This window comes from Benincasa hispida, chromosome 9 (genome assembly GCF_009727055.1).
Source record: "Benincasa hispida cultivar B227 chromosome 9, ASM972705v1, whole genome shotgun sequence".
NCBI lineage: Eukaryota > Viridiplantae > Streptophyta > Magnoliopsida > Cucurbitales > Cucurbitaceae > Benincasa > Benincasa hispida.
Window position 1 is genome coordinate 3,791,062 of NC_052357.1, and position 27,261 is coordinate 3,818,322.

At 29.9% G+C, this 27,261-nt stretch overlaps 2 protein-coding genes and 1 long non-coding RNA gene across 3 annotated transcripts; all 3 read right to left on the reverse strand.

Moving 5' to 3' along the window:
- Positions 1–1,329: 1,329 nt before the first annotated feature.
- Positions 1,330–4,411, reverse strand: LOC120086769. The gene is made up of 3 exons (XR_005484322.1): positions 1,776–4,411; positions 1,562–1,642; positions 1,330–1,471 (listed from the first exon to the last, which is right to left on the reverse strand). It is a non-coding gene; the product is annotated as an uncharacterized LOC120086769 (long non-coding RNA).
- A 727-nt stretch (positions 4,412–5,138) lies between these two features.
- Positions 5,139–6,698, reverse strand: LOC120086424 (probable inactive nicotinamidase At3g16190). The gene is made up of 5 exons (XM_039043067.1): positions 6,491–6,698; positions 6,300–6,413; positions 5,968–6,202; positions 5,759–5,875; positions 5,139–5,500 (listed from the first exon to the last, which is right to left on the reverse strand). The coding sequence occupies exons 1-5, from the start codon at positions 6,536–6,538 to the stop codon at positions 5,433–5,435; spliced, it is 582 nt and encodes a 193-aa protein (XP_038898995.1). The 5' UTR covers positions 6,539–6,698; the 3' UTR covers positions 5,139–5,432.
- A 12,322-nt stretch (positions 6,699–19,020) lies between these two features.
- LOC120085306 (transcription factor bHLH133-like) lies at positions 19,021–25,065 on the reverse strand. Its single transcript, XM_039041225.1, is given in 8 exon segments — positions 19,021–19,371; positions 22,399–22,458; positions 22,677–22,742; positions 23,657–23,722; positions 24,039–24,131; positions 24,233–24,551; positions 24,639–24,676; positions 24,678–25,065. Coding segments are annotated over 8 exon segments (855 nt in total). The 5' UTR covers positions 24,732–25,065; the 3' UTR covers positions 19,021–19,212.
- Positions 25,066–27,261: the final 2,196 nt, after the last annotated feature.

A 27,261-nucleotide genomic window follows, 5' to 3' on the forward strand; every position in this document is an offset into this window, starting at 1 on the left:
TCATGTTGATGAGCCAAACACCCCCAATATATAATAATCGTTTTATTTTTTTTTGAAAACACTTATATAAGTATTATCAACTTGAATTGTTTTTATTTTATAATATAACTAAACTAATTTAGGAACATATCATTGATCAAAAGGTGCAAAGTATACACTAATAGAATAAGAAACATGTTTGTAAAATATATTAATTAGACTTGGATGCATCTAATTGGACATCTAATACTAAAACTTACTGGAATGCAAAATAGCGAAAATGGAAAGTGTTAAAAGTGATAAACATAACTCAATTATATGTGTGCTCATTTTCCTGAAGTTATAAATTTAAGTTCTCATATACAATTAGACGTTTTAGAAGCGTGAATGATATTTATTGATCTTAATGGTAGGGATTAAGTTAAAAAATAATGTCTTTTTTTTTAAAGCAATGACAAAAATAGGGTACATGGGAAAGAAATTACAAGAATAAGGTGGAAAAGAAAAGTATTGACAAAAATAGGATAGCAAAATCGTGTACCAGTTCGCGATTATTGTTAAATCAAGTCGTGGCCTCCATGTCTAAGTATGACTTAGTCAATGAAACCAAACTCGTAGATGAGGTCTATGATTTCCATATTTTTATTTAAAAAAATCATTAAATTTGAAACCATTAAAAAACATTAAATTATATTAAATTTGGAACCATTAAAAACCATTAAATTACTTTTAAAAAACCATTAAAATTGATTAGATGACTGTGGCAAACTTCTATAGTGACTTGGTCTTTGAGATGTCTCGTGAAGTTATTTCATGAGACAAACTTACAAAGTCATGAAAAAATAAACACGCCTCCTGAAGATGAATTAGATTATTCTGTGAAGTAACTTCACGAGACGTCTCTTGAAGTAACTTCACGGTAGGGTTGGCAACGGGGCCGGGCCGGGCCGGGGGTGTTCTGCATCCCCGGTCCCGTGGAGGAAATTATCCCCCATCCCCGCCATTTGAAGGCGGGAACGGGGGCAGGAATTCCCCGTTGGAGAAACGGGGTCCCCGCGGGCCCCATTCCCCGTTTCCCGCGGGAATTCCCCATTTTTTTAGTTAAAATTTTATTAGTCCACAGAAAATTCATTAAAAAAGTATATCAAATTCCTCGTTTTTTAATTCAAGTGATTTTATTTGAAATTTGACTAATGCACAACAAATGAACAAAAAACAATAGACTATTCTATGAAATAAACACAATTGACAATTAATTGACAATCAATCAACAATTTAAAAGATAACAAATCCATTAGATAACTTTACAACTTAAAATTCAATAAAGTTTGAATAAGGAAGTCAATTAAAGGCAATCGTCTTATACATTCAAATAAGTATTTCACCATCAAATCTTTCAATAAAACTCGTCCTTCTCTCTTCAACAACTTCACAATAAAATCTTTCACCATCACCTTTCTTGGCATCATCTCATCCTTAGTTGTATTCATTCCTACATTTAAAATGTAATAAACAAATAATGTCATAAAATTTTTTTTAAAAAAACTAGACCACGAAATAATGTTAATCCTTGAACATATACCTTAGTCACCACGCCATCAATTGTCTGCATCTTCTAGAACAGTTGCTAAATGTGCAACCATTTCTTTTCCCGTGCTTGTACCTTACATTGTCAAATATTTGTAATAAAAGAAAATATTTATTAATATATTAAATGATAGAAAGATGTAATAAAAGAAAATATTTATTAATATATTAAATGATAGAAAGATGTAAAACAAAATAAACAAACTAACCTGTCAAAATTGTAATCCAATTTTGAGCGCACATCAAAGCCTCTATCGTCTTTGGATGAAGTTTGTTACGATGTGGGCTTACAATCCTACCACATGTACTAAAAGCAACTCTAATGCAACACTAGATAACGGGATAGTTAATATGTCTCTTGCAATTTCTTGTAAAATTGGATACTTGACACCATTCAATTTCCACCAACTCAAAATGTCAAAATCGGATGCTCGAGGTAAGATAGATTCATCCAAATATGCATTAAACTGTTGCTTCTGATTCATATTATTGGAATTTGATACAAACAAGTCATAATCATTAAAATCATCAAATTCGATATTCTGTGAGGTTCCATCTAAATTTCTAGCATAATCACCACTTTCACCTTCATGCACTGATATTCTGTTTCCAAATCTGAACAAATTTTTTTAATCCTTTCCACTTCAAGAAAAAAACCATCTCCATAAATTCTAGGGAAGTAAAACTCAGTCAACTTTAATTTATAACGTGGATCTAAAACTACAGCTATAGCCATTACCTCATGAATTGTCTTCCAATACTTATCAAACTTTGACATCATATTTGAAGCCATGTCTCTGATCTCTTGAATGACAGAATTAGTCCACTCAGAAATAGCCAATTTCAATTTACAAAATTTTAGGAAAAAAGATTAACGGTAGGATATTTGGATCCAGAAAATATTTCAGTCACGTGATGAAATATTTTCAGTTTCTCACATATCTCTTTTGCTAATACCCAATCTTAATCCAAAGGCAAACACTTGTACTTTGGTTCTCGTTGTTCTAATCAATAAAAAATCGCTTTGTACTTTAATGCGGTGACTAACATAAAATAGGTAGAATTCCACCTAGTACAACAATCAAGACTCAACATCTAACCATCATAAACATTCAACTGTCGAGCAGTTTCCTCAAATTTCTCTTTCTTTTTTTTGTGTATGCACCCAAAAAGACACACTACTACGTAATCTTTCGATCTCATCTCCTATCACTGTCAACCCATCTTTCACAATCAAGTTCAGAATATGAGCACAACACCGCATATGAAACAAACTCCCATCCAATATTAAGTTTCCACCCAAACTATCAATAAGCATATTAACCATAGAGTCATTAGTACTACAATTATCTACAGTTACTGATGACAATTTTCGATCAATATTCCAATCTAACAAACATTCCATTATTTCTTCATGAAACATCTCAGAAGTGTGTGGAGAAGGAACATATATAAACCTAATTATTTTGTTTTGCAAAACCCAACTATCATCGACAAAAATGAGCAGTGACGACCATATAACCTTCTGTTTGGTGGTTGGAAGTCCACATGTCTGTTGTCAGGGCAATGTTTCCTTTGATCTCATTCAAAAAATGCCATGTTTTTCAACTTTCCAGTCTCATAAATTTTCAAAATCTCCTTCTTTATTGGTGTTTCTTGACACATCTTAAATAATAGTTGGATGACATTACAAAATTCCCTAAAACCTTCATGCTCAACTTATTGAGAGAGGATATTCATGTTTTATATCATCCTAGCTAATGCTTTTTTTGCAGCTTCTTGATCGAAGTTATATAAGCTCAATGTATTGTTCTTCTCTCTATTAGGATTCAATAGGATTGTCGTATGTCCTTTTGTCCTTTATATGGGCATATCTTAAATATGATCATGCAAATATTTGATTCCATTTTTACTTTCACCTAATTTTCGTTTGCAGTAATTACAAATCGCCCTGTCTACTCCATCTATTTTTTGTTTCTTAAAATGGTTCCAAACAACCGATGTCAATCTCCTCTTTAAAGATCCCTTCTCAATATCCTCATCAAGAACAACACAATTATCAACATTCAAATTATCATCATTCGATGAGCATGAAGTTAAAATTTGGGGTTGGATCTGGGATTGAACTTGGAATTAGATTTGAAGAATCTTTATTTGTAGAAGGTGGTGACGACATTGTTTTCAACCTACCAAAAATTTAATTTAAATTTTCAACCTACCATAAAACAACATTCAAATTTCAACATACACAAACATATTTTCCAAACATATTAAGCCTAAAATTCAAAACATTTCAAATATCAAAACATACACAAACATACATATTTTCTCAGAACAATCAAATATGTATAAAAATAAAGACTCATTATCAAACGGCCAAACACAAAAGTTAGATCTTCACCTGAAACGCCGTCGGACGAACTTCTCAACTGAGGCATACTTCAACGGAGGATGGAGTGGAGAGGGCCTGTTTTATGGAGTGGACTGTGGAGTGGGATGAGCGAGAGGGGAGGCCGTGAGGGATGAGGTTATGAGCGTGAGCGAGAGCGAGAGTGGAGGGATTTGGGCGAGATGGGACTGGGGAGGGATGCAGAGAGCGAGAGGCCAGAGGGTCGGCGACTCGGCAGCCGGCACACGGTAGGCAGAGAGCGAGACTCAAGAGGGTCGACACAGCAGGGGATACTAAACGCTGAGGTAGTAGAGTAGGTGGTGTAGAGACATTGAACAGTCGACTCGACAAAGAGGAAAGGGGAGGGAGGTAATAAATTTTAGGGATTTAGGGAAAAAGCTTTTGAGTTTTGGACTTTTGAGTTTTGGGCTTTTACAATTTTTGGGTCTTTTTCTATATAAGTTTATAAAATTTCTAAATATATAATATATATATATATATATATATATATATATATATATATATATATATAATATATATATATTTATAAAATAATATATATAAATTCGGGGTCAGGGATTAATCGGGATCGGGCGGGGATATTGTCCCCGTCCCTGCCCACGTCCTCCGGACGGGCCCTGATTAAATTCCCTGGTTTGACCCCATCCTCGGTCAAACCAGGGAATCCCCGTCCCGTCGGGTTTTTTTGCCAACCCTACTTCACGGGATAAACTTACACCATTATGAAAAAATAAATACGTCTCATGAAGAAGAATAGATTGTTCCGTGAAGTAACTTCACGAGACAAACTTACAACATTATGAAAAAAAAACAAATACATCTTGTGAAGATGAATAAATTGTCATGTGAAGCAACTTCACGAGACAAACTTGTGAAATTACTTTTCAACATATAGATGACATGTGGCTAGAAAATCGTAGACCCAAGTCACGTTTAAGCCTTAAATCGTGGATTGAGTACAGGATTTATCTGCGGACTCTTGTGGATCCCGTCCACGATTTTACAACTCTATATTCGTCAATACTTTCAAACAACTCTATTTTTGTTAATAAATATTAAAATAACATTATTTTAAAAAAAAAAAGTTCTAAATGTAGTGAATTATATTATTACCTAAATATGGAAAACATACTTGTTCATTGCAAATTAAAGGAGGATCTGGTTAGTACACAATACTTCTTTTCATTTCTTCCACTGCAAAAGAAGAGAGAGAGAGAGAGAAGAAATACCCTTCTCTTCCATGAAAAAGAAAGCTTGTTTTCTTTTATTATACAGAGTAAGAGTATCAAAGTTGAGAGATTGTTTCAATATGAATGTCTTTACATAATGGAAAAAAGAAAACAAGAAGCATTGTTGAAGATCAAACCATGGATTCATAGAAGTAGATCAAAATTGCCAGCGACCAAGATGTTAAGATTTAGAACTTCATTTCCAATGGCAGAATTGGGTTCAAGCGTCAGAGTCCCCCCCATTCATCAACTCTCATGACCACAACTCCCACATTCTCCATATCAGTGATATTACCTGATACATAATAAATTCAAAAAATTCCCTCATCAATCCTTAGATGAAGAACATTGGTCTTGAGATTCAATACAAAAATCATACTTCGTTCTTAGAAAGGGATTTTAAATCACTAATCAACCTAAAAACTCAAACTAACAGGTTAGCTAAATTTAATTATACCAATACTTCAACACTCTTAAAGGTCCAGTAAACAACATTACAAATCACTATTGATTACTGAACTCAAAAGCTTATAGAGGAGGAAATTTGAGATACCATGATGAATTTTGGGAGTAGCAGCTGCAGTTGCATCAGAAAGAAGAGTGATAGAATGATAATCCAAAGCTACAGCATCAAAAACAGTCTGTCTGATACAATTTGGGGTTTGAACACCTAGAATTAATAACATACCATGCATCAATTCAAACATTTAATCTACAAAATTCACATTGGAATACAGATTAACAGTAGATATGTATGTTTACCAGAGACGACCAAATCAGTAATACCCATCCCTTGCAGAAGGGAATGCAAATTAGTATTAAAGAAAGCACTGAACCTAGTTTTCACCAATTTGTACTCTCCTTCTTTCATTTCAAGCCCTTCGACTAATTCTGCCCCTTTGCTTCCCTTTGAAACAGGATTCGGCTTCCCACTGCCATAGTAATGGCGGCGGAACCGTTCAACATCGCGTCCTTGAGGATCATGTTCTCGAACAACCTAGGGCAAAGCAAGCAAAACGAAAACTAATTCAATTCAATATTTGAAATCCATCCAAACAGAGGATTAGGGCTTTTTCGTTTTCAGATAAACGGACCCAAACGATGAACAACCCGCGGTTCCTTGCGATTTCGACAGTATTAATGACGGAGGGAAGTATGGTGGTGGCTCCGGGGACAGCGAAGACGGATTGTTCGTCAAGGAAATCTTTCTGCAACGAAGAATTGAAAGAAAGAGTTGGATTATGGGGAAGAGGACTTGAATTGGGAAGAAGATAAGGGGAAAAACCTGCATGTCGATAACAAGAAGAGCAGTGTGTTTCAATTGATCCGCCATGGATAAAAGCAGCAGAAAGAGAAAGATGATGGAATTTTGGGGAAAATAGCGATGGCTTGATAATGAATTCCTTGGCAAGATCAGATAAAGAAGAGAAGTATCACAACAGCTCCGTAAGACGACAGATGAAGGGATACGACCGGATAATTGTACCCTTTACCAAAATTTGTCATCTTTGCTAACTATATTGTTTGTTATTTGAGAAATTATTTAAAACCGTTAGAAAATATTTATAAGATATACTAAAATTTTAGGATTACCAATGATAAATGTTAATAGATATTGATAGACTTCAACTGATAGTTCTAAAATTTTTCTATATTGTATAAATATTTTGGTTCATTTTTCTATATTTAAAAACAACCATTTTTATTTTTTATTTTTAAAAATTAAGTTTATTTTCTCATCTATTTCTTACAATGATTTACATTTTATTAAGTACACTAGTTCAATTCTTAACCAAATTATAAAACAAAAACAAAATTTTAAAAACTATTTTTTTAATTTTTTAATTTTGATTTTTTTAAAATATGGGTAAAAAGTAAAAAAACTAAGGAAGAAATTTGGAGGAGGAATCATGAAAGTAATATCTATAGACTTAATTTAAAAAAAAAAAAAAAAGATCAAATGGTTATAAAACGATATCTAATTTTTTAATGAAATTATTACAATATTTTATATATAAAACGTGTGTACTAACCTCTCGACTTTTGCTCTTGCTGATCTCACTTGTTGTTCTTTTTGCTATATATCTTTATTTTCGATCCATATTCTTGATTTTCATTGCTCTCCTACTTTTAATAAAAATAGTGAGAAGAAATAGCAAAGAGTGTTAACATTTAATCGTCGTAAATGATGAAACATTGAGAAAAACGAAAAAAAAAAAAGAACAAGAAACTAGAGCCAAGAGTTAGACCGAGATGACTTAAAAAAAGGGAACAAAATTCATAAAATTGTGGAACAAATTTCATTTTAGAGACTTTTTTTTTATTAGCCATACAATTATCCCTTTTTTCTTTCCCTTCCTTGGTCTCTCTTTATTTATTTCTTTCTTTATGTATTATTATGAGGTTAAGTTTTAAGTTTGGGCCAACGATTTAATCTAATACGTCCTTCAATGTTGAAAGATAGGTTAAAAATTATTCTGCCCCTAAATTTTTGTAAAAAAGAATCATTTAATCTCTAAATATTGACTTATATGATAATTGAGTCTATACACGTACTTTTAATTTTGTAACAATTAAGTTTCTACATTTTAAAATTTGTTACCATTTAGTCCTTCATAAAATTATTATTAAAATTTAATATTTCTTACATAGATAGATAAATAAATTAATTAGGAACCAATATGTTTACCAGCTACAAAGTGTATATCCTTAAATGGCACTTTTATAACCCAAGCATGTAGCCAAATTGAGATTGGAGGGAGAAAAAAGTGTCATAAATGTGAAATAAGTGCATTTTTAATGGGTAAAGGCAAAAGTTTCCGTATTTCCGAAAATTAAGACAGTTTTAATGTCATTGATTTATGATATTAATTAACTATCATCAAATATTTTTTAAAATTATAATAAAAAAAAAAATATGAAACCCTAATAAGAAACCCTAATAAAAAAAATATGAAACCCTCCAAGTCGTTGCACTCCAACCTTGTCCTCCGTCGACCGTCATGTATTGACCATCTTTCGTGATACCGCTCAGGTTGCTACCGGTAAGGTTCCATTATTCTCTCTCTTTCCCTCTCTCTTAACTAACCTCCCTGTACAGCACCATGCCGCTGCCTCTGAACACGTCGTATGCCGTAGCTGCCACGGGAGTTTTGCTCGGCCGTAGCTGGAGTTTAGAGTTGGATTATCATGTGTTGATCTCCTCTCTTACTCTGTCTTTTCAATCTTGCACTCAATCAGAAATCAAGTAAGTCTTCGTTCGTAGTTTTCTCTGATTTTGATCTCTATGTAAGGACTTCGTTGATAAGCCTTCTAAGTGTTGGGATGTATGCTCTAAAGCCTTGTAATTATATGTTTTTTGAAATAATGATTGATTATTTTTTATATGCAATAATCCATCAAATAAAGAACTAAGGTTATTTGGTTCACACACAAGTAGATCATAGTAATAATCTAAATGGTTTGTAGTATATGGATAAGATTTGGTGCCTTATCCTGGTGACACTACCGCTACGACCCACTTTATAATTGTTACAAAAGTTGTAAAGTGTTACAAACAATTTGATCCTAATCGTTCATGTGGAAACATGCGAGTGAGGGTATCCTATACAAAGAGTTTGTATAATACCAGATCACGAAATGATTAATCTCTTTTTATAATACCGTTGATTGCAGAAATTCACATTTCATAGGATGATCATAGGTAACTCGATCTCAATCCTGAGTGAGATATGAACTCTTGTCTACAAGGGCAATCTTTTGATCTAAAGGGAATTGAATTCCCGCAGAAGCGTGAGATCACTTTGCATTTTGTTTTTCAGTTTTTAAGGAAACAAAAACAACAAAGAAAATATATATCATAATGGATAAACATTATAGAAGCATGCTTTAAAAGAAGAAACAAAGGGATACAGCAACAAACTTTTGTCGAATCCCGAACTCTTCACATTTTCCTCTCCATCTTCTCACGTACGTTTCTTCAACGAACAAAGGACACTACCACAAGTGCAACCTTGTTATTATCTAGGAATTCAAAGGTAGAAGAGTGGTCTTTATCACTTTGGAGGAGGAAGAATAATAGAGAATGATTGAGAGGAAAAAATTTAAGGGGAAATCTAGATTGGAGGCTAGGGTTTTTCAATGAAATTTCATCCCCTAAATTAGTCATAAATGGATATTTATATGGAGAAGAGTCTTTCCCAACTTACCCTTAAGCTCAATTAATTAAATAATATTTGTTCAATTAATTAACGTACGAATTAAATAACCATATATATTAAATTCAATTTAATATAGATTTAATATATATAGTTAATTAATAAATAAATAAGCATCACATGTTTATTTATCTTCACCTCTCAATGAATTTAATATATATAGTTAATTAATAAATAAATAAACATCACATGTTTATTTGCCTTCACCTCTCAAAATTAATTAATTAATTCTTCATGGATCTAAATCGTAAGAATTTAATATTTGAATCTTATTCAAATATTTCTCTCTTAATTATAGATCACATCTATAATTAATCATATCATATTAATCTCACTAATATGTTATTTCATTAATTGGTTTGAACAATTAAAATCATTCCTCTTATCTATCCTTTAGTGAGCTAACAAGAGGACTCTATGGACCTACAAATTAGGAGCTCCAATTATATGAAATTAATTAATTAAACTCTTTGATTAAATTAATCAATATTCATTAACTATCGATTACTCCACTAAAGATCGATTGTTGCACTCTTCACACTGTAGATATAATTCTGTGTCCACAGATATAATCAATCAACAAAGGAGTCGACTCTTCACAAATCGCTCATAACTATAGTTGCGTTAAATTACTGTTTTACCCCTATGGTTACCTCTAACTTCTTATGTATCATTGATTCTTCTAATGAATAAACAATTATAATCCAACTATAAACTAACACCTCTTGGGTAAGTGAGAGGTTGAGGTCTTAATGTTCAAGACCCGAAATTAGCTATTAAGGGAGAAATTTTTCTACTTTCCCTAAGGACGGGAAGGAGTGAGTTCCATTTGTGTAGTTATGTTCCTAGCTCCCTTATCGAACAGATCCCGAAAATGGTAAGCTTGTTGAGTCGGCTAACAAAGACACTCTCACCCATGCAAATCAAAGGATTGTCCTCATAAACAGGAGCTCACAACTCACTCAGAATTAAGGTCAAATCACCTATGGTCATTGTAGTGAAATGTCTTCTAGTAACGGTGTTATATAGAGAGACTATTCATTTCTGAAGGGACTCGACATGAGAGATTCTTGAGTGGAAGCGGATCGTCCAAATTTCATTAATTATTGAATACCAAATTTACAGTGAACATACAAAAGATATGCATTTAAATTAAATTACAACATACTTTTACAAAGAAAACAAGTTTCAAGAAAACTCACATTTGAAGAACCTTTCTTCAAGTAATCCCTCGTACTAGCCACGAACAGAAGTCCTTCTTTGTAGATCTCCTTCTTCACACACGGACACTACCAAGCGAGAACCCTTTGTATTCTCTTTCGGGATTAAAGACTCAAGCAGGAGTTGTAGGCTTTGCTTGAATCCTAGGAAGAGAGAAGGAGATGGAGAGGATGAGAGGGAGATTTTCTCAGAGAACTTTTTTCTGTAATTGTTTGGAAGAAGATGATTCTCAACTTCTTTTATTGCAAGTTAGTTATCGAGAGAATAATGGGAAGGGGTTATAACTCCTTCCCCTTTTATCAATTTCAAATAAATTAATAAAATAAAATATATAATAACTACTTTATTATATATACACTATATGTTATATCAAATATAACATATAGCTTATAGTTTTATATTGCATCAAATACAACATAAACTATAGATTTTATTCCCTCTTAACTATACATGGTATTTAATATAAATCACATTTATATTAAATCCATTTATATGAATCTCATCCATATAAATGATATTTGGATCATATCCAAATATTTTAATTTCTCTCGATATAAATCATATTTATATTTAATTACATGAATCTCATTCATATAATTGGTATTTGAATCATATTCAAATTTCTCTCATAATGTATCAAATACATTATAATTAATTTGAACACTTCAAATTAATCCAAAGATTAAATCCCTGTTGAGCTATAGTGGGGACCTGTAGATTGAAGCTCCAACAGTACTTGGATAAATAATTAAACTCTTTAATTAAATTACACAACATCCGTTAATTGCTGGCACTACAGGAAATCTGACTTCTCTCGACGTCACATTTCATCGAGAAAGTGTGGAAAATTCATCGGGAGAGGATTTCTCGACGCATAAACGGTCGTGGGAGTTTGGTCTAGAGAAACCCGTCAGAAGAGGATCTCCCGACGTACTTTTAAACAGCGTCGGGAGTTAGAGGGAACTCCCGACGCATTGTAGTGCGTCGGGAGTTCCTGGAACTGCCGACGCCCAATATACGGTGTTGACAGTTCCAAGAACTCTCGATGCATTACAATGCGTCAGGAGTTCCCCTTAATTCCCAACGCCACGTAGGCGTTCGGAGTTCCACCATAACTCCCGACGCCGTTTTAAAGTGCGTCGGAAGATCCTATATGCGTGGGGAGTATTAAAATTTAATATATCGTTTGTAATTTTTTAAAATTTGATCTGAAAACCTGTAAAACATATTATACCAAATAAAGATTTACATAACTAAAAAACGAAAATGAAGTCCATTTTATAACAAATAAAAAATTACAATATCCAAACGAAGTCGATACTAGAAATTACAATATCCAAACGAAGTCGATTAACATTCATATCACAAATATATAAAAGAAGTAAAATCAAACAACATCTAGAACACTTCTCGTACACAACATCTTCAACAATTGTCCCAGCTCATCTCCGAACAACATTCTACAATAAAACAAAAACATTGAAATGTTATATCGATAAACATCCACAACACGTTCAAACTCCAATACGGGTGGTAATGAACATCAAAACGAGTAAACAATGACCAACACACATAAAACTCAAATTTCTCAAGAGTAAACAATGATGACAAACAATGATACTCCTTCTCTATACCCTACTGATAACTTATTCCTTAGTTTAATCCATTCTTATTCATCCTTAAAAATAAATATTTTCTGATCAACTTGTAATCCAAAACAATAACTTGGATTAGAGGACAAAATACAAAGTATTATTAAGGATTGAGTTCCATAATTTTCATTTCTTAAGGAAAAATAAACACATAGGTCCCTAGACCGCTTAAATTGTCTTAACAACTTTCAAATGTTTTATTTAGTACGTCTCCAAGCTTTCATTTTTTTGTCTAATATAGGCCTTTCATCTATTCAACATCTTCTAAAATTTACAAGTCTATTGGACACAAAATTTAAAGCTCAATTTTCTATTAGACACAAAATTTAGTTTTATGTCTAGTAGATTCTTTAAACTTTTTTAAAATATTAAATGTGTTAAGTACCAAATTGGAGGTTTAAAGATTTATTTTATATTTTTTAGATTAATATAGACCTTTCATTTATTCAACATCTTCGAAATGTTAAATCAGGCATGCTTAGGCTCCAAATAACCAACATTCGTTATAAAAATTACTCTCAACAATTTTAGAGAATTGGTAAAACAAATATATTCTGCAAAATTGACGAAATATTAATGGACATGATTTGTACAAAAAAAAATTCAGATAAGATTTTAATGGGCATAATATTGATGGGCATGATTTGTACAACAATTTCAGAAAATTAACAAAAACGAATACAATATTTAACACATTTTAATGGGCATTTCACATATGATTTAAATAAATATACAAGATAAAATAAAATGAGAAAATTATCAACGAGGAGACGACGGCGATGGCGGGTAGTTGATTGCAGCGGCGGCGGCGACGACAGCAAAAATTGATGGAAGAAAAGGGAGAAATGGAAGAAAAATTTTATGGGAAAAATGGAAAGTGTAAAAGGATGGAAGAAAAGGGAGAAATGGAAGAAAAATTTGATGGAAAAAATGGAAGAAAAGTTGGATGGGAAAAATGGAGAAAATGAGAGTTAAAGTGTAAAATGATGGGAAAATGGGGTGAGGGAGGAAGAATGGTGAAGAAATATGAGGAACATGGAAGAAAGATGGAAAATTTTGAGAGGGAGAGGAAGAAAATAGGGACGGCTGTGGGGGAGTGGGGAAGAAGAAGGGGTCTGGTGATGCCGCTCGACGGCCGTCGGGAGATCTGTTGGGAGTTCCCGAGAATTTTCGACGGTCCCCAGGAACTCCCAATGAACCTTTACGGTGTCGGACGATCCTTTACTTCGTCGAGAGAGACCGTCTCTCCTGACGACCTAACTCCCGACGCTCTATTTAGGTGTCGGGAGAACTTCTTTTTCTTGTAGTGTGGTCATTCCACTAAAGATCGACAGCTGCACTTTTCGCACTACAGATAAATTTTTGTGTCCATTGGATATAACCAATCAATAGTGCGATGACCTTTCACAAATTGCTCGTAAGTACAGTTGAGCCAAAATACCGTTTTGCCCCTATAGTTACATCTAACTCCTTAAGTACCACTGCCTCTAATGAATAATAAGTCATAGTCCTACTATGACCAAGTCCTCTCAGGCCAAGAGAGAGTGTGGCCACTGTGTTCAAGACCCAGAATCAACCCTTAAGGGAGTAATTTGCCTACTTGCCTCTGTATCGGGGAATGAGTGAATTCCGTTTTATGTAGCCCAGCTTCCTAGTCAGACGAATCCCCAAAATAGTAGGCTTGTTGAGTTGGCAATCTGGCCACTCTCACCGCAAGTAAAAATTGTGAAATTTAGTTAATTTGCTTTAAACATCCTTAGCAATTTCATTTTAAAACTTAAAATATATTATATCCATAAAAAGGAAAGATTAGACTTCAATATTAACAAATGAATCTCATATACAAAACTAAAACCAAAATACACAAATAATTCATCCTTCATTATATCCATCCATATACAAACCAAAGATAGAATAACAATTTCATTCATAGACAAATGAATATCCTAATTCCAATATGAAACAAAACCCTTTATCAGAATAGTAATACAAACAAAACCTACAAATAACATTTATTAGAAAAAAGAAAAGAGAAGAAGAACCAATCAGAGCGTGTGACAGTAATGTGCGACAACGTGCAGAGGTAGCGTGCATTGGCGTTCGATTTTGGAGCAGTGGCCATTTGTATAAAAAAAATGGAGGAAGAAAGGAAAAATAATAAGGAAAGGAGAGGAGATTTGAATCGGTGGGGGACTTAAAGGAAAAGAAAAATGGGGGAGGGGAGGGAGGACAAAGGGGAGGGGAGACGACAGGGAATAGGGGACGAAGGGGAAGGGGGATGACAGGGAGGGAGGACGAAGGGGAGGGGGGATGAAGGGAAGGGAGGACAAAGGGGAAGGGGGATGGTAGGGAGCTGGAGGGGACAGAAAAGAGAAAGGAAAAAAGAAGAAGGGGAAAAGAGAAAGAGGGCATAAATTTTTAGAAAAATGTGCACGTTACTCTATTTTGGCCGACGCATTAAATTTTCGTCGAGCTAAATACGTCTATGCCAACGAAAATGAATGCGTCGAGAAAAAAATATCGAAACAGGTAAAAATTCTTATAGTATATATTTAGTTACTTTCACATTTGACCACACAAATTTCTTCTCCTAAATCGTGTTAGCTGTAAACTCAACACTCAGGGATGGTGAGAAAAGATATATTTTACATCCCAGAGATCTTTTTAGGAGGACCAAATGACTATCGATAAAACTTATCCTATTATGATATCTATCTAGTGTGATGTATGGAATATATGATAAAGTATTTTACAAAGAGCCGACAAGGAATTCCATTAATAACTGGTTGATATTTGTGAGTTTTGAAGTTTGAAGTTGTAAAATTTCTCTTCCATCTTTGTTTTTCCTTGGCGTGTTTTGCAGCCTTGCATGGTGGTTGGTTGTATCAGATTATTCTTTTTGGGACTTTTACTACATCCTAACATGAAGGCCTATGTGCTTTTGTGTTTTTTTTATTATGTTAGCTATTGAGAAATCCAAACTTTTCACAATGTAAGTTTAAGTCTTTTAACTCTTTCCTTTTTTTGGATATTATTTTGGCAGTTGGAGACTATAATAAGATGAATTCCACTATTTTTTTTTCCCTTTTGTTTAGAGATTTTTTTCATTATCTTGATTCTTCTTGGTTAAGCTTCTTGAAAGGTATGTAGATATTTATATTAGGAGTACTAGTTGAAACTTTGTTATTGATATATTAAAAAAGGCGTTTATATTTGATATTATGATTCTGGTTTTATACTATGATCGGAGGGGGAGGTGTAGTTTTTGTTATTGGGTTTAGAGACATTATTTGAAGAGCAATTGACAAGGATAATTTTATGAGAAGTATGATTGTCCTTATATTTCTCATTTTAGGTTGACTTAGAGTTGGACAAACTACGATATTTCTGTTTCTTAGATTTAACGTTAACAAGAGAGAACAATATTACTAAAACAAAATATATCAGATTATTGGACCGTTTTTGTTTTAAGTTCATACTTACATTTTATAGAAGTTCTAGCTTGACCGTTGATTCCATTTATGAATCTTTATCAATCCGTTATTAGGAATGAACAAATGGGGATTACTTTGGGAAGATTGAGCAGGTGATGCATCTTATTTGTCATGCTTTCAGTTATAATTTTCTTGCATATATGCAACTCTTTGTTATTTAGAGAAAAATGTCTTTGAAGATTTTGTTAGGGGAAGGGGGTGAAAAAGCTACTCTCTAATACTTAACAGCTATTTGATATGTTTGGGTGATATTATGTTGAACTAAAGTATAAATTGTTCTTTGGTGCAAATATATGTCATTAATTGTTCACATTAGTAGACTAAGTGAGTGCATAACTTTTGTTATATGAATGACGAATTTGAAGGATGCTTAGACTTACATAAATGTTAGTGATTATCTTTGACATTGATGCTTTGAGTTGAACTCTAAAATGAATTTCATATTTTTTATTAGGTTTTGCACAAACCCGCTAAAGTGATGAAGCTACCAAGCAAGTGGTTGACTTTTGGTTAGTGACAAAACTTATTGTAATGTAGTTACTTCTGGAAATACCTTGTTGTATTTAATTTCTTTGTAAAAATTTTACCAAGTTTGATTATTAGCTTTTTGTATTTGTCCATTTAAGGAGATATGATAGTTTTCTTGTATTTAATTTTTTTTTGTAAAAATGTTATCAACTTTATTCTTATATATGTGTTTGTATCAATTTTGTGTTAAAATATGATTAGTTGATGGAAAACATGTGTAATGACAAGGTTCAAAGCAATAACAAAATATCAAGACATGTATTATATTGACAATATAAAAGTGTCATAAATATGAAATTCTGTGACAATAAAAAATATATCCTGATAGAACCTTTGTTGACATAAAATATTTTTCATAATTCAAATATTATTGACAATAAAGTGTCACCGTTCAAATATTCTTGACAAAGAAAAGTCATTATATATTCTTTTTTTTTTTTTTTTTTTTGACATTTTATAACTGTCGTTAATACCCACAATACTACAACAATCAGCTAATTTTGAGTCAATTGATGACAATAATAAAATGTTATAGTAAACTTGATGATGACAGTTTATCATTGTTACTAATTGTTTATTATTGACAATTATTTATTGTCATTAAAATTTTAATTATGACATTTTTAAAAAAACTGTCTTTGATGTTCATAGCTTCACAGGCGATACAATGACACAAAATAAGTGTTATGAACTTTTATTGTGACAATTTTTAAATGTCATGGAATCCCAAAAGTATGAGGACTAATATGTCATGTTTACTAAAGTATAACAACTAAATTGTTACAAGATTAAAAGTATAGAACTTAAATTTTTATAAATTAAAGTTTAGATACTAAATTATTACCTTCATGAAAGTTTAAGACCATAATTAATTTTTAGCCTAGAAAATATCTCATAGATTAGTAAACCTTCAATTTTGTATCTTTAACAGATTGTTAAACTTTCAAAATGTTAAAATAGCTCAAATTTAAATCTTAATAACTATATCAATTTAAATTAAAAAATTTTGCAAGTCTATCGATTTAGACCATATCAGTACAACAATATCAAAATCTTGAGTCACTTATTAACAACGTTAACCTTCCATAATATATTTGATAGTGTCAGTATATAATTGTCAATTGTTTATTGTCATTAAAAAAAAATTAACTATAACAGTTTTAGAAAGTATCGTTGATATTATTATTTTGATGTGTGATTTAATAACTGAAAATAACTGTCACGAATTGTAACAATTTTTAAGTATCACATAATCTCAATTTTCTTCTAGTGTTAATGCAATGTGTAAACTTCTTCAAATGTCGGATAACAAAATGAATGATTAAAATTGGTGTGTGAGTGATTTTCAGTAGATTAATGAGAGTCCTAATTGATTTGCTTATAAAATTTTAACGTATAATACATGGTATAAATGAATATATTAACAAAATTTTATAATTTAAGTTGATATAATTATTAATTTAGAGTTTTAATTAATACTATATCCATATAAAATCATATTTTCTCTATTTATTTTTTTTAGAAGAAAAAGGTTATACATTACTGTTTGCCAATAAATTTATATATATTATGGTTGCTAATGGGAAAAGTGGCCAGTGTTTGAAATCCATTTACTTAATTAAATAAAACATCAAAACAAAAGTTTGAAATCCCAACACATACAAAAAGCAATCGCTTATTATTCAATAATAATTTCATTGGTATCTCTCTATTTTTTTTTCTTTAATAATGTACCATTTTCATCATTGTATTTTCTAATTTTTAAATTTCAACAATTTTTAACAGGTCAAAATTAATTTTAAAAAACTGGTGGGGGTTTGCACTTATCAAACTCACTGCATCTTTTATCAGTTTTAAACTTCATTTCACTTGATGATAAAATTAAATTATAAAAACAAAATCATACTATAATAACGAATATTTTTATATGAATTTTTCGTCTTTCATTTTAAAATCTGATTTATTTTAATTCAACATTTAAAGTGATAGTGATTCAAATCTCTCACCAACTTATTAATTAAAAGTATAAATGTTAATCAGTTAAATTATGTTCAAATTTTAAATGATAAAACTATAAATTTGATAGAAATTAATCTAACTTGCTTTTCTTCAACAAACATATACTTTAAAGTTAAATCATTTCGTTTTTATTTTTTATTTTTGAAAATTAAATTTATTTTTCAAGTACTAGAGTTGAATCCTTAGCTAAATTTCAAAAAAAATAAAAAAAAATAAAAAAAACTATTTTCTTGTCGTTTTCAAGCTTAGTTTTTGAAAAAGTGGATAAAAAGCATATAAAAGATTTTTAAAAAATAAGGGTAAAACTAGAAATGAAATAACAAAGCTCAAAATTCTTCCCATATAAACTAGGAAAGCCAAAGACACATGCATGTGTAATAATCAACAAATTACCAAAAACCAAAAGAGAAATTCAAAAGGAAACAAAAAAAAAAAAAAAAAGCAAAATTAGAAACAACCTTTTGTCTACACAACATGTGTTATTAAAAGTTAAAACTTTTGGCCTACACATATAACAGTGGATTACAGCTCAAAAGAGTTCATCAAGCAAAGCAAATTAATTAAGCTTTAATAACAACAATATATATTTATTAATTAGAAGAAAATGAAAAAAAATAAAATAAAAAAAGACTCCATTAAAATTACATCATGATTAATTTAAATCCTAATATGAATATATGGGTAGATTTAATTATATTATATATATATATATATATATAGCATCTTGAGCAGTCAGCCCATTTTAGGGTTTTTCAGAAGGGTGACTGGTCATGATGTTATATTATACACTAATTAATAGTAATAATAATAATATTTTTGCTTAAATATAATTGGTAGCTAATATTGGAGGTTATTAATGGAGAATAAATGATTAAATTAGAAGCCAGTTCCATAAGCAGGAGCCCAATAAGCAGCTGCATTATTATTATTATTGTCACCTCCAACAAGGTGTGTGCATGAGACTGGTACCAAGCATAGTCCTCTACTCCTTAAGTCCTTCAATGGCTTCTCTTCAATTTTCATTATTTCCTCTCCCTATAATATAATTTAATTTCATCATCATTTTCACATCATATATCAATTCCCATTTATCAAAATAATTACAATTACATTAAAGTTTCAGCTTTTCTAAATATGTACATGTTTTTTTCAAGTACTTAATAAGTATTTTTTAGAGTGATTTTTTTTTAAATGTTAAAATCATTTTAAAACGTGATCGTAATCCTATAAAATTAATTAAATGGATCATTTGAAATGATTAGGGATATATATAGAAGTGATTTGAATATGATAAAAGTATTTTTAACCATTTCAAAATTCTTAAGGTTAACATAGAAAATTAAATAAAAATAGATAAAATGGGAACGATTATAGAATTTATAGTCAGTTTGGGATAACTTTCTAACCTTTAAAAATAATTTCCTAAGTATTTAGAAGTTTAAAATTAATTTTGTAATGTTTAATTGGTGTGTTCCCTTTTCAAATTTTAGTATCTATGGTTTAAAAGTGTTTTGATGTAATTTTTAAAATTTATAAATTTTATGTTAAACCCTTCTTGACTCTTCTTGACACAAATTATGACTTACATTTGAGATTTTGCTAACATTTTAGAAATTTTGATGGAAATTATAAACTTTGCATCCACCAATTTTTACAATCGTCAACGAGAAGAGGATAATTCAAAAATATTAAAATTAGATGAGAATAAATATTGAAAATAGACTAAAACATATATTTAAAACAAAAATACTCTTTTGGTCTATAGATAAGTCTAATTATCATTTGATCCATAAGTTTCACAATGTTATATTTTTACTCTTGAGTTTTAGGTTTAATTTTCATTTCGTTTCTTAGATTTCAAAATGTTACACTTTTACCCTAAGGCTTTGAATTTAATGTTCATTACGTTTCTTAGTTTCGTTTTGAGTTTAATTTTTATTACATTTCTTAATTTCGAAATGTTACACTTTTATCACTAAATTTTTTTACTAAATTTCACTCGTTAGCTTTCAATTAATTACTCTAAAGTAATTACGATGCGATTTTTAAAATCTATTTTAATAGTGATTAAAACTTCATTGAAACTAATTTAATTATAAAAAATTAATTCTTTAAATCAGATTAATAGATTTAAAAAAAAAACTAAAAACAAGTATTTAGTATACAGTTAACATTAAAATTCAAAATTTTCAAACTCTTCTAAATTGAAACAAAACTCAAAACTCAATTATACTTGAAAATATAACGTTTTGAAATCAAATGAAACAAAAATATATATTTTTTCAGGCATTTTTAAATATAAAAAAATCTATTTAAAAATATTTAAATTTTATAGTAAAAAGTTAAAAAAAATATAAAATATTTTGAGAGCTTTTTGCTACACAGTATAAATATTTTTTTTTTATTTTTCTATTTATAAGTATTTCCTTATTTTTTTTCTTTTTTGTATATTTAACCAAATTTTTTTCTCTTTTTTTTTTCCACTTAAAGAGAATACCTGATTGGGGGTCACTTTTCTCTTGAGACACGAGTCATCAAAAAGCTGGATTGGCCAAAAAGAAAAAGAGAAAAAAAAAAGTATATTAATAATCTCCATCATTCTCTAACTTTTTTTTTTTTTTAAAAAAAAAAAAAAAAAGAATTAATCAAATTAATTATTTAATTTTTTTGGGATTCCAAAACAAACAATTAGGCAGTCCCAAGCAAGACTTTTTTTGGTCTACTTTTTAGTAAGTATTTAAAGATGAGAACCTTGTTCTTTTTTTTTTTTTTAAAAAAAATTTCTTCTTTATTTCAATATTTTAGTCTATCAGATGCTTTGCATTTTTAGACTCAGCCCCCCCTCCTTTCTTTCACTTTCAAACCTTTCAACCATTTTTCCTTTTTTTTATTAACCAATTTTCTCTTCTCAATCTAATTTATCATTTTCATAATACCACTTTTCCCCCTTCTAATTATGATGATGTATTCTTAAGTACTGCACCAATCTTCGTGCATATCCACTCTAATCACACATAATAAAAACGTGTTGTCTTCAAATATAGGAAAATGAGTAAATTTATTTACAATAGACGGAGTCATTTTGTTATATTTGAAAACATTTGCAACAGTTTTGTTATTTAAAACAATTATCCTAAAATAAAATTTCAAAATATATTTTTTAAAAATATTTCTTAGGGGTATTTTCAAAAACAAAAAAGTAAAAGAAATCATTTGTACAAATTGGGAAAAAATTAATCTTTTTTTTATAGAATTTGATAGAAATTGATAGTTGTCTATTAGTGTCTATTAGTTATAGAAATTAATAGAAGTCTATCAGCGTCTATCAATTTTTTTTCCTATTTCTATAAATATTTTGACATTTTTCTTATATGTGAAATTTTTTCTATTTATTATGTGACAAATTGTATTAGAAAATGTCGGTTGATATTTTTTAAAAAAATCACCAAAAAAAACTCATAAAAATGACTCGAATCAATAAAACAAAAGTAAGCCCTTCTTAAAAAGCTGTCCAACATCATTGTCATAAAGTTAAATATTTGAAAATTTTCAGGAAAAAAATATAAAAAAAAAAAAAAAAAAAGAGAAAGTTTACCCTTTACCTAACCGTACCCAACTCTTCAATTTATGAAAATGTGAATATGGCCAACAATGAAGAAATAGTTTTTGTTTTGGAAAATTTTTACAAATACACAAATGTCAAATTATTTATCGAAATAGAAAAAAAAACCTCTATAAAAAAATATTAAAATATTGATATTTTGTATAAATAGTTTTCTTTATTTTTTTATTTTTAAAAATACTCATTTTATTTTATAGAAGAGCAAAAAAAAAATGTTAATTACCAGTTCATAAATAAGATCTCAAACATCATAACCCAAATGTCAAAAAAATTTCAATAAAAAAAACAAACCTTTAGGTAAAAAAAAAGAATATTAGCCATTAAAAGAAAGTTTACCCTTTCTAAATAAGCTCTCAAAGCTAAAAAAAATTTAAAAACCTTTGCAGTAAAAAAAGATAATAGCCATTAATCCAAAACTAGAATTTTGTATATATGCATACCACAGGTTGTGAATTCCTTGAATCTTTTGGAGCATTTTGTAAATAAGGGTAACTAAGTGCCTGCCAGTCAAAAAAGGAGAGAAAAAAATATATATTATGAGGATCCAAAGAAAAGAATGTTCAGAAAAGCATGAGATTTTTTTTTTACACATGACTTACTTTTTCTTTTTATTATTATTATTATTATTATTTTCTTTTAACTTCAAACATTTCTCAGTCTCCACTTATATATTGATAATGATTTTGCAGAGTCTAAAATTATATAAAATTGGCATTACCTCAATTTGTCCTTGAAGAAATCTGATATATCCAATAGCTTCTGACAATACAGAAGCAGTATCAGTCTGCAAAAGGGAAGGGAAAAAAATAATTAAATAAAATAAAATATTATTTATTTATTAAAAAAAAAAAAAAAGCTTCAAAACCCAGCTTGCATCTAAAGCCTGCAATACTTTTGATGATTGTTTTGCAAAAAGTAAAGTGGGTTTCTTCAGTTTGAGCAAATAAATGGATTTTGAAGTTCTTTACTTTAGGTTATTTGATATTTGCATAAGTGGTTTTTATTGATATGAAGGGTTTTAGGTTAGAGTTTAAAAGGAAATTTGTTAAATAGTAATTAAACCAAGGTTAAATTATATCGACATTACTAAACTTTGAGATAGGTTTCAATTCTATATGTTTGATTAATTTTATTATTATAATTTAAGTTTGAAAATTTGTTTTTAAAAAATATAATATATATGCATATATGACATCATTTACGACATTGTTCATGTGAAAATAAGGTGACAATTGATGTATTAACGATAAATAGTGACAACGATCTTATTCAATTGTTACATTAGTTTCCATCTTTACTTTACCGACAAATATATTTTTTGGGAATGATTTCAAAGTTTAAAGACTTTTTTGGGTAATGGCATTGGGTAGTACTTTTAGGAATAATAATTAAATATATAGCAATATTTCTAAAAAATTGTATATATAACAAAATCTATCGGTGATATACTCCTACCAGTAATATGGTCTATCACTAATAGATTTTGAAAGAATAATCTAAATTTTGTTACATTTTCAAATTTTTTTGCATTATGCTATATCTACAAATGTTTAAGGTTTGATTACTATTTTTGCAACGGTTCTTTTGTTTATTTTTATTTTTGACAAATTTTAGAGTTGAAACGTGAAACTATTCAAAGTTTAGAGATATAACCGAAACGTACGTTAAAGTTGAAATTTAACCAAAAATGAACTTTACCTTTCCAAATGGAGAAACTATTTGGTGAAGAGCTGTTATTCGATCTACGAGCTTCTCCTTCCTCACCTGTTATTATATTCCAAAACCCAAAACAAAAGATCATAAAGATGCAAACTTTCATGCAAATATCAAATATGTTTTGGAAAAGATGTGAACTTTCAGCTACCATTTAACCTTAAACTGCACGACACAGGATGTTTCATCAATGTTTGTAGCTAATGAAAAAACAGGGCTTTAAAAATTTTAAGTAAATTAAAGAGAAAAACTTTAAAATATTTCAACTTTTTTAAAGTGTAAAGATAATTATTGCTCTCTCTTTCTCTATAAAACAAAGCTAATTCATAATTAGCTTTAAAGTTAAAGATTTTGAAGTACTATTTACCTTAAGAGGTGGTTGGCTTGAAGATGGTGGATGAACCTTAGCCTTCTTACACGCTCCACCGACAGCCCCGGCAGGACCGGAGTGATTTTTCAACTGTCGTTTCAAGTGAGGGAGAGAAGTTAAAATTCGACAAATTCAAAAGCAAAACTAACAATAAAGAAACGGTGAAAATTGTCGCGAAAATTAAAGCTCACCTCCGACGAGTGGTCGGAGTCGGCACCGCGTGGGGTGGATTGATTGGTGGTGTGATCTTGGTTGTTAGTATTGCAGGAAAAGTCAAGGAATTTGTTGGTGTGATGAGAAGTATTTAAAGTAGGGTGAAGAATATTGAGTGAGTGATCTCTAATATTGTTGGAAACTTCTTGCTTGACAATATCGACAAAATTAGAGGCTTCAACTTGTGATGGACTATTAATGTTATTGTTATTCAAGATTTGGTCTTCCCAATTCTCCAACTTTTTTGGTTGATAATGACTCATCTGGGTTTGATTCAAAACCCTATCTTCATCCCCTCTGATAACCCAAAATAATAATAATAAAAGAGATTAGAAAATTAAAAAAAAAAAAAAAGAAAGTTCAATAAAAAAGTCAGAAAATTACAAGAGAAGTTGGCTCCAAGACTGAGGCTGATCAGCAAAAAGAATTGAAAGAAGGTGGAAACATAGGCCACCAATTAGGGTTTCCAGCCATCATTTGTTTAAGTTTGGAGCACTAAAATTTATGGGAAGAAGAAGATAAGGAGAAATTCTTTGAAAGAAGAAGAAGAAGAAGATTAAAAAAGTGAAATTTTTGATGGCCAAATAATGATTTTGAGATATGCATGAAACTTAGTTTCTTCAGTTGAAATGGGAGAATTTTTGGAGTTTATAATTAATTTGAGTGGAAGAGAAGAAATTAAAGGAGGGTTGCTTTGCTTAGTTGAAGGAAAGTTGAGAGAGAAAGAGAGAGGAAAGATTTTGAATGAAGGGTTTTGGGTTGAGGAACTTATTATTGTATCCTTTGTGTTTCCTTTTGGTTTTTCATTTATTTGTAATTTTCCCCCTTTTTTTGGATGGTTTTCTTTGCTTTATTATGAGTGGAGGCCAAAAAAGTTAGTGAGAGGGCTTCTTCCTCTCTCCATTGTTTCCATCTCATTTTTTTTCAAAAAAATAATAGGTTGATTGCATATTTCGGGTTTCTATCATCTCGAGAAACTTAAAATTTACTTCCTATAATTTGATAAAACATTGATAAATAGTCTATAAATAGAGGACTATTTATGAGAATTTTATCAAACCATAGAAACTATTTATGAAGTTTATCACACCATAGATACTAAATATTCTATCTTTTAAAATCATATGACCATATTTTAACTTTTTCAAACCACAAAGACCAAATTTATAATTTAATCTAAATAATTAATATAAATATTATTCATATTTTTTATTTATAATTGGTATGATATATCAATTTTAGGTCTATCTACAAATTAATATACAAACAATTACTAATAGAAAACGAAAGTTAAATACCACAATTTTTTTTTTTTTTTTTTTACTTTCTTGATCTGGTAAATCAATTACTTTCTTAATTGGACCATATTTGTAAAAAGTTTTCATTAATTTTAATAAATCATATTCACCTTTTGTTGGTTGCTCTCTTATTGGTGATAAAAAATTTCATAAATTATTTTAGATCGATACCCATTGTTTGAGTTTCTCACTCTTACAATTCGTATAAGAGAGCTCTTCCACATAAATTATTTTTAAAATATTATTCATATTTTGAAAAGCTTAATTGCTAGAGCTATGACAACTTTAAATGGTGATTCTATTGATAGATCCCCATACTTTGATGGAAATAGAAATTATGATGTATGAAAAAATAAAATGAAACATTTATGTTTGCTATGGATTTTAACATTTTGTATGTTTGTGAGTATGATTGTCTAAATTGCAATTGAATAATGAGTTGCTTACTTTTAATGTTAAAGCTATTAGTATCATATATTGTGCGTTGGATAGAAAAATATGTGATACAATTTTATATTTTGATTATGCATATAATATTTGGAACATTCTTGATAATATATTTAGTGTAGAAAATTCTCCTTATAGTATTAATGATTTATTTGATGTGAAGAAAAATTATAATTCTCAAACTCAAGGAAAAGTCCATAAAGTAGAAAAAAAAATGTGATGGATCTTTTTTGTGCTTAATGGCTCATTTGGATGAATATTCTGGTGACGAAAATGAAGTAAATAATAAATCACTTTCCGATGATGAGCTATATGATCTTTTTGAAGATATGCAACATGAGTTAGAAAAAGTTAGTTCTAAATATCTAAAACAATAAAAGAAGTTTAAGACTTTGTCTATTGAGAATAAATCTTTGATAAATGTAAATGCACGTTCGAAAAATGGAGCAAATGATGGTTTGATGCATGATTCTCTTGCGATAAGAAAAATGTTTTGATTGATAAGATTAAATCTCTTGAAATGAAAATTAATTTTGACTTGAGAAATAAAAATGAGAAATTTGAATCTTACTCTTTGAAATTAACTAATGAAATTGCTAGTCTGAAAAATAGAATTATTGAGTTGGAAACTAACAATACTTCTTTAGAAAAAGACAAATTTTCTCTTGTTGACAAGATTAAATTTATTGAATGCGATATTGATGAGAAAAATAATCTTTAGCATATGCTTAGAGAGAAAGAATTGCTTGCTAACAAAGAGCTTGAAATGGCAAAAGAGTCTACTAAAAAGTTGACTATCGATGCACATAAAAAGGATAAGTTTATTGATATGGATAAACCTTTTAATGACAAAAAGGAATTAAATAATGTGAATGGAAATTCTTCGTCTAGAGTTCTAGGATTGTTGTTGTTAAAACTACCCATTGTATGTCTCATAATTCTTTATCCAATGTGCCTAATTTGGTTAAATAAAGAATTGTGCATAAACAAAAATTATATTATACTAAAATGTGCTCATAATGTGAATTTTATGTCTAAGCATGAAAAAGGTAAATCTATGCATGAAAAATTAAATTTTGTGCCTAAAGATTTTCATAAAAAATCTAAATATGTGCATAGAACTAAATTTGTGTCTAACATGGAAATACTAGAAATGTGCATGGAAAATCAAATTTTGTACCTACTTGTCATTTTTGTGGACTTAAAAGGTCATATAAGACCAAATTGCTTTAAACTAAAAAATGCTCCACAGAAAGATAGTG

Bases quoted from the DNA above. Each gene is read 5' to 3' on its own strand.
- LOC120086424 (XM_039043067.1), bottom strand. From the start codon at position 6,538: ATGGCGGATCAATTGAAACACACTGCTCTTCTTGTTATCGACATGCAG. The intron at 5,876-5,967 runs GTAAACATACAT...TATTAATTCTAG, and splicing joins TACTGATTTGGTCGTCTCTG to GTGTTCAAACCCCAAATTGT. The intron at 5,501-5,758 runs GTATCTCAAATT...ATTATGTATCAG, and splicing joins TACTCCCAAAATTCATCATG to GTAATATCACTGATATGGAG.